Source organism: Rhinatrema bivittatum, chromosome 11 (genome assembly GCF_901001135.1).
Source record: "Rhinatrema bivittatum chromosome 11, aRhiBiv1.1, whole genome shotgun sequence".
NCBI lineage: Eukaryota > Metazoa > Chordata > Amphibia > Gymnophiona > Rhinatrematidae > Rhinatrema > Rhinatrema bivittatum.
In genome coordinates, this window is record NC_042625.1 from 89,795,106 (window position 1) to 89,803,198 (window position 8,093).

Below are 8,093 nucleotides of genomic sequence, written 5' to 3' on the forward strand. Positions count from 1 at the left end.
CCCCCGAGAATGTGTTGGAGAAAAGTTGGGGCTCCGGCAATGTTTGTCTTCCCCTAAAACCACCGCTGGCGGGAGGGAGCAGAGGGGGCTGCCCGGGAAGGCGCCATTGGCAGGGAGCTCGGAAATACCGCTCGGGGCCCGGAGTTTGAACTTAAGTCCAATGGAAGGAGGAGGAGGAGGTGCAGGCTTGGGGGCTGATCCTGCTGGGGGGGGGGGGCTCAGGGTGAAGGAGTCGGTGCAGCAGGGCCCCTTTAACATCTAAGCCACTCTTATTGCCCCCCCGAAAGCTGCGGCCGATGGGGCTCCGGGTCGCTCTTCGTTCCCGGCTGCAGGAGCGGGGAGGGGGGAGCCCAGGTGGGGTCTGCAGCGCAGTTTGCAGCCGGGTTTGCTGGACTTGCTCGGGGCGTTTGCACACGACTCGGGCAGCGCTACACACGGGCCCCGGGAGGGGATAAAAGAGCTTAGCACGAGGCGGCCGTGGGCAACAGAGCGCGGCAGCGGCGCAGGGCGGTCTCGGACGGAACCGATCCGATCGAAGGATGTCTGGCCCGGCCCAGGGCGGGAGAGCGATGGAGGGAGAAGACGAGAAGCGGCGCCTGCTGGAGTCTCGAAGCCGGTGAGTAGCGGGGCTCAGATCCACCCCTGCCGCCCTCTCCGCGCTCCTCTCCCCTGCCTCCTAAATCTAGGCGTCGCCCTCCTTCCCATCCCGTGCTGTCCGTCTCCCCACCGTCCCCTCCCCCACAAAAGAAGAAAGTCCCCATGGCGGGTCGGGGTGAGCAGCCCGTGAAACAAAGTCCAGAATCCGTTGTCGCCTGCTTTGCGTGTTTGGTGGCATTTTCACCTAACTTTTTTACATGAAATGCGCGGATTCTGCTCTCGTGTGGCAGAACGCCAGCAAAATGTTTTTAGTGAAGTCATTTGAGGCTTAAGCTCACCCGCATGGGCTTCCGAGTTTCATTTCATTGCTGAGGCAGACGGTATCGTCGGTGTTCTTAAACACTTCCTAATCAGCCAGGCCCGCACTTAGTTATCTAAATAACCTGGGGATGCTGCCGTGCTCTTTGTCATCAGCACTTGCTGCAGTCACCTCTGCATATGTGTAAACCCTGGACAGCTGAAAAGTGAGCTGGGTTTTAAAATAAGGTAAAGGCTGTATGCTTACTTAAAGAAAATGTGTACAAAATATTTACCAACTCTCTGCAGAGAACAGAGCATAGTATAGCAATAAATGAGGCAGAAGTACCAGCAAAAACACATTTAGATGATTTGAACTGGTGGTTAAAAAATAAGTGTTAAGATCCTCCTGGATCCCACTTTTTTCACATTTTTATTTCATTCATTAGGAAATGTTGATTACAAATTTTTGAAAGCTTCAATTGAACCCAAGTCCAACATTACCAAATGTAAGTAAATCAGGGTGCTGCTGTGCTGATCACCATTAGTGCACCCCCCCCCCCCCCACCCCAATGCATCAGTCAGACTGCCTGATGGAAAGCAGGACTACAGCACAAATAACTAAAACTGCTCCCAAGAAGAGAGAGTTTTGAAATGCTGTAGATTGGTTTGATTTTTTGGTACAGGAGATGATTTATAAATCAAAATACAAGTAGGAGTAAGGCTACAAGACAAGGCACAGTACCCCCCCCCCCCCCAAAAAAAAGTGTTTATCAGTATAATAAAACATTACAATAAAGAAAGGAGATTGAGGAGGAAGACCAAAAGAGAAAGCCATTGAGCCAAGGAAACAGAAGATTATATTCTGAGGAGTGCGGATTAATTAAGACGTTTCCCCGTTTCGGTGTAGTTCTTACTCAGGAATGCCCAGCAAGGACTTTCACGGCCAGATGTTCACCTTCATGCCTGATCTGAATTCCATTGAGCTGGGCCGCCAGGGGAACCAGCACTGTCACTCCAACCGGACCTCGGGAGATGGTTACGATTTGGACAAAACCAGGGCCCGGCGCAAGCTGTATGTGGCATCAGTGGTCTGCTTGGTCTTTATGACGGGTGAAATTATTGGTAAGAAAACGGAAGGGTAAAGGGTACCAGGGCGTATAATGAGCACGGGGGAGTTTCTTATCGCTAAATTGTACGTGAATGAGCGCCCTCAAGCAGTGATCGTTAACGTGCTCTGTGCACGCTCTCTCTTTGGCAGTGACTTGCATTGTGTGTCACCTCGATTCCCTGGATTAATAATGTCCCTCAGCATGCTCGCCTCATTCTGCCACCAATTGATCTCCCACGTAACTTACAAAAGTGTAGGCCACCTACTTAATTGGTACAGATTCATTTGTTTTGATCAGCTACATTTTATTTGTAGGAGGATAAAGTCAAGGTAGGCCCTAGTTGGACAGATCTTGCACTGACCAGCCTGGAAAGAGAGCTCTTGGCTGCTCCTCGTGGGCATATCTGTGCTGTTAGCCCCAGGCCAGTGTGTGATGTCAGCATGTTCCTCCAGCCCCCTCCCTTTTACACATGTTGAGGCAGGGCACGCTGACCTCACTGCTCTCCCCCAGTGCAGCACAAGCACGACTGCTCCCAGCAGCAGGGAACTCTCTTCACCTTAAGCTGCCTGGATTGAAAACTCATTGGCCACCCAGGAGAGCACAATCATCTGCCTATGGGTAATAAGTCCTCTTGAATTCTGAGCACGAGTTTTCTGCTTTAGTGAGAAGAGAGGGTGAATTCATTCTCTTCCAGATACAGCCTGAAAGAAACCCGGGTGCATTGGACACATGGACACACTTGAGCATATGTAGGTTCAAACTTGCCAGGTTGTCCCCTCCAACATGCATTGGTCATGTTGCATGTGCCAGCACGCTTTTGCAGACGCATCTACAGTTTACTACAGGCCTTCTGTTCTTTCTGTTCCAATCCCTTAGGTGGCTACCTGGCTCACAGTCTGGCTATCATGACAGACGCAGCTCACTTACTAACAGACTTTGCTAGCATGATGATCGGTTTGTTTGCCCTGTGGGTATCATCACGCCCAGCTACTAAGACCATGAACTTTGGCTGGCACCGGGCAGGTAAGATCATGGCATGGGCTCCCTTTTCCGGGGCAGGATGGGAAGCCCTGCTTCCCTGGAATTTCAGTGAGGTATGTAAGGATGTGGGGAACATTTTGAGCAAGGGGGAGGCCTATTGTGATGGGATGAGTTCCTCCTTATCTAGGATGGAACTCTATTGCCAGTGCTAACAAGTGAAGAGGAGCGAGAGGAGGCATTTTTACATTAGATCATAGGGGTAAGCCGACAATCGCTCAGGAGCAGGTGATGTGAAGTGAGGTATGGTAAAAGTTAATGTAGCTCAGGTGGATTTAAATGAAGAGCAGACCATATGAATGATTCCAAATTACCCGAATCAAATGCTGAGGATAAGCAGGTTGTGAATAGAAATAAAAAAACACCACAGATTTAGTTGTCTTATGCAAATGTCAGAAGTCTATAAAATAGCATTAGAGAGTTCACATGTATCAGAGGAAAGCGGATAACCATTGGGACTCTGGTACTAAGATACAAAATGTACCTACCTGATAGAGGAGATTGAATTGGTGTTCAAGTGGCACTATATGGTAAGGATAGCATAGCATCAGGTGGGATAAAACTTTTGCAGCAAGCATGCAGAACTCTGGAAACTCTTGGATAGAAATTCCATGTGTGATGGGAAGAGTATAGTAGTGGGGGTTTACTGCCATCCACCCGACCAGGATAATGAAACAGAGATTAGTCAGGCTAGTAAAATTGGCAGCATAATAATGGGAGATTTCATTTGAGTGAATCTCGTATTAAAAAAGGCAGAATAAAAATCCAAGTAATAAATGAATAAAATAAATTCACTTACCCCAATATTGACTGAGGAAATGTCTCAAAAGCTCATACTTGGGAGGTTAGGTTTCTAGAGCCATTAATGACTTCATCATGGAGCAGCTGGTTCTGGAACCGAGGCGAGGAAGAACTTCTTTAGTCCTTAGTAGTAGACAGGATCGGATGCAAGAGACAACAGTGGCAGTGCCACTTAGCTATAGTGATCATAATGCAATCAAATTGACATAATCAGCAGAAGGAGAATATTAAGTATAACTACTGCAGTTGCATTTAATATTAAAAAAGGAGACCATGATAATTTCCATGTTCCATGTAATTTCAATCTTTTGTTACAATGTAAACCGATATGATGTGTATTTTAATGTCGGTATAAAAAAGATGTTAAATAAATAAATAAATAAATAAAAAATGAGGGCATTGGTAAGTAAGAAGGAGCCATGGCAAAAGCATTGGCCGTGGAGATTGTTTAAAAATACCATTTTGGAAGCCAAATAAAGCTTATTCTATACATTAAAAAAAGGTCGAAGAAAGACCAGCATGTTAAAATGGTGGTGAGAAAAAGGCCATTAAATCCAGAAAAGTATCGTTTAAAAAATGGAATACAGAGCCAAACGAGTAAAATAGGGAAGAACATAAAAACCGGCACGTTAGATGTAAAACGCCGAGCAGGGGCAAAACCCAAAACCGAAATCTTTCTCACGTCGGTGAGTGCTGGACTACAGAGGAGCAGGGAATATAAAAGGCACAGTCGCAGGTGCAGGATCTGTTGAGAAACCGGGATACGGACCATGGCAGCTCGGCTTTGATAACAAATCTGCAGCTGTGCCTGTGAAGTCTGCTGATGGATGGCAAGCGCCGACTCTGCATGACTTTACCCTCAGTGCTTGGGCCTTTCTTTACGGTTGCTGCCACACTCTTGTCATTAACGTCTGTGTCTTTCCCTCATGTTTGCGGCCAGTCAGCTACATAAGCCGCGATGTGGGACGTCCAGAATTTAGCAGTTTCATCTGTATTCTTTGGGGGGGGGGGGGGTCAGCTTTGGTGGCATTCTCTGCCTTGGTTAACCGTGAGTGTGCAAGATAGGAGAAGAGGAAGGTCAGTGCGGGAGTTAAATGGTGACTTATTTCTTTTGTGACTCGCTATAGCGACTTCCAGATCTGTTAACCTTCCGTTGCCCATGTTGGGCTTTCTCCTCCTGCAGAGATTCTCGGCGCACTTTTATCCGTGCTTTCTATCTGGGTAGTGACGGGAGTCCTTGTCTACTTAGCCGTGGAGCGACTGGTGTCCGGCAACTATGAGATTGAAGGGGGCACCATGCTCATCACCTCTGCCTGTGCCATGGCCGTAAATATCATGTACGTTTTGCCGCTTTGATTAGCACTGCAGAATAGCAATTGCTTGCTAGATGGGGGCAAGGTGTTATAGAATTGTAATTAAGATCATCATGTGATGATGTTCTGTTACTCACCATTGGAGGTTTCTGTGTTGCAGAATGGGTGTCACCCTTTATCAGTCTGGGCACAGACATAGCCATTATGGACATGGACATGGCCACTCACATTCGCAAGCTTCCGATTCCATGAACCAGCAGGATCCCAATGTGCGAGCAGCTTTCATCCATGTGCTGGGGGACCTTCTTCAGAGCGTAGGGGTCCTGGTAGCTGCTTTTGTCATCTACTTCAAGGTAGTGTTGAGTTCAGTGCCACTAGGAGGAGCTATACAGAGAGTTCAGCTGAAGGTTGATTGTATGTTCGTGGATCTTCTTGTTGAAGAAATGCCTTTTCCACTCATAGAGGACAAGGTCCTGTTGACCAGGTGGACTTACGGAAAGTCATTACTTATCACTGCGTGATAGCACGGGATCTATCTATTGTACTTGTGACCTGGCTTGGCCACTGTTGGAGCTAGGATACTGGGCTTGATGGACCCATGGTCTGACCCAGTATGGCAAGTCTTATGTTCTATGACTGAGAAACATGTTTGGCACAGCAATGCAGATGTCAAAGTTTGTAGTGGCTGTGGCTAGAGGAGAAGAGGACAGTAACTCTGCAGCCACTGAAAATCCCCTTTTAGTTGAAATGGTAGGCTTCCCTCATAACAAAAATAACCTGTTTCTTTTTCTTTCCAGCCTGAGTACAAAATGATAGACCCCATCTGCACATTCCTCTTCTCATTCCTGGTTCTTGTGACCACACTTACGATTCTGAGGGATGTCTTGCTGGTGCTGATGGAAGGTGAGATGGTCAGAGCTCCTCTTATCCTGCCATGTTGTGTCGTCCTTCTTCCCGCCCTCCAAAGGAGTAATGAGTTGTATCCTTCTGAAGCTCTCCCCACCCCCCACCTGATGGTGTTTTCCCCATCCTCTTGGAGGCAGATTTGGTGGTACTTAACCCAGTGTGCATCTGTGTCTTGTCCGCCTTCCGTAGGAACGCCAAAGGGTGTGGATTTCAATGATGTCAAAGAAACCTTGCTGTCTATTACGGGGGTGAAGGCCCTTCACAGTCTCCATATCTGGGCTCTGACAGTGACCCATCCTGTGCTGTCTGTCCACATCGCTGTCTGTAAGTGGCTGCACTTTTTTTTTGGCTCTGAGAAGCAAGGGACAGCTGCATCTCCTGCAGGACCTTCCCCACAGGATTAACACTGTGGCAGTCCAGTGCTTCCTCCGTGCAGCTGGTGACGCTGCCCCTTCCTGTGCACCTCATAGCTCTGCCTCTCTCTGCAGCCAGCGGAAGGTGTCTGCTTGAAGCAATTGCCCCAGTGTGGGCAGTGCCACACGCCCCCCCAAACACAGCCCCATCTCCCCGTATTCTCTCCCTCGCTCCCTTCTCCCCCATAAAACCACCACCAATGCTTCCGCTTGCCATGCAGAGCCGACAAGACACCTTCTGATTTCAGACATTGGGGCAACTTTTGTGAGGCTTTGATGGATGATGACATCTAAGCTAGGGGTGTAGGCCCCGAAGAAGTCTGGGGTCATGGGAGGAGAGCAGGAAAGGTGGGCATGTGCCTGGGATAAGACTCCCAAATATTTTAAGAAATTATGCTGCTTCACTTAATGTTTATCTAAAAGCCTAATCAGGTAGCCTCACACCGGGCCTTCCTCTGTGACCCCAGAGATGGTGTGGATGAGGAGGAGGGAGGCGTGTGTGTATTTTAATTCTGTTTAATGCTTGGTCTCCTCCCCGTACACACAAGCATAGCCTCTGCCCATGCAAAGCAAGAGTGTGCCATCTCGTTTTACAGATACATAGCAGGGGCTTCCCATCCCGCTGGCTTCCTGCATACCCAGGGGTGCGCAGCGAGGAAACGCGAGCTTGCACACAATACGACTCACGGTGCCTCACTCTTAGGCCATCGCAAGCTCGAGTCTTCCTCCTTTTTGGGGAATCATGCTGAACATTTTAGCCTGGGGATTTTTTTTTGCTTTTGTTTTTATTTTATCACCGCTCTCTCTTGTGCCACAGATGAAAACACCGATGCCCAGAAGGTGTTGAAGGAAGCCAGCCGTCAGTTACAGAACAAGTTCAACTTCTACACCACGACCATCCAGATAGAAAACTACTCAGAGGACATGAGAGACTGCAAAGAGTGCCAGGTCCCCTCGGACTGAGAGTGCAGAGAATCCCCTTCCCCCAAAGATCGTGGAGCGTGCGAGGGATTCCAGTCCTGCGGTCATCTAAGAGTAACAAAGTATCGTTGCTACTGAAAAGCAAAACCAAGAATGCTGGCACCACTCCTGCGCCTGCTGATCCAGTTCTGCAGCCGTTGATGGAGGAATTCTTGCAGCCTTCAGCACGCTCAGGCCGTAAGCAGGTGGACGCACATAACGTGATACTGTCTGTTCTGAAAAGACTCTGCTTCTGTCCCAATGCTCTTACTTTGCGCAATCGTAATAAAATCTGTTGTACCAATCTCCCCCCTTTGTGTGGTGGCTGTGCATTCCCCTTCCTGATCATTACACGGTCCTGCAGGCGACAGGAACTCTCTTCGGGTTGGGCAGCCTTCTCTGCCTGACGTTACAGGCACTTGATTATGACCTAAGGAGAGAGTGGTGAGGCTCTTCCTGGATGGTCAGCACGCTCCCTGCTTCTCCTCGTGCCGGCTGTTGAGGTAATGAATCTAAATTTGTTTGCTCCAGAATGGCGCCGGCCTGATCCGACCATCGCAGATTTGTTTTATAGCCATGATAACGTCTGTATGCTTTAAGGCCAAATCTTTTACAACTATAAGCCAAATTGGCACCTGTCTCAGGGCTGGCCTGTG

At 48.5% G+C, this 8,093-nt stretch overlaps 1 protein-coding gene across 2 annotated transcripts; it reads left to right on the top strand.

Annotated features, from left to right (window-relative positions):
• The first annotated feature begins 227 nt into the window (after positions 1-227).
• SLC30A2 (solute carrier family 30 member 2) lies at positions 228-7,745 on the top strand. Of its 2 annotated transcripts, XM_029571700.1 has the most exons (9): positions 228-616; positions 1,344-1,403; positions 1,805-2,019; positions 2,883-3,029; positions 5,029-5,182; positions 5,319-5,511; positions 5,956-6,061; positions 6,254-6,388; positions 7,295-7,745. In XM_029571700.1, exons 3-9 carry the CDS (start codon positions 1,818-1,820, stop codon positions 7,438-7,440), a joined length of 1,083 nt encoding a protein of 360 aa, XP_029427560.1. In that variant the 5' UTR covers positions 228-616; positions 1,344-1,403; positions 1,805-1,817; the 3' UTR covers positions 7,441-7,745. The 2 variants fall into 2 exon arrangements, with proteins under 2 accessions (XP_029427560.1, XP_029427559.1); XM_029571699.1 differs by lacking the exon at positions 1,344-1,403 and having other exon boundaries at positions 230-616.
• Positions 7,746-8,093: the final 348 nt, after the last annotated feature.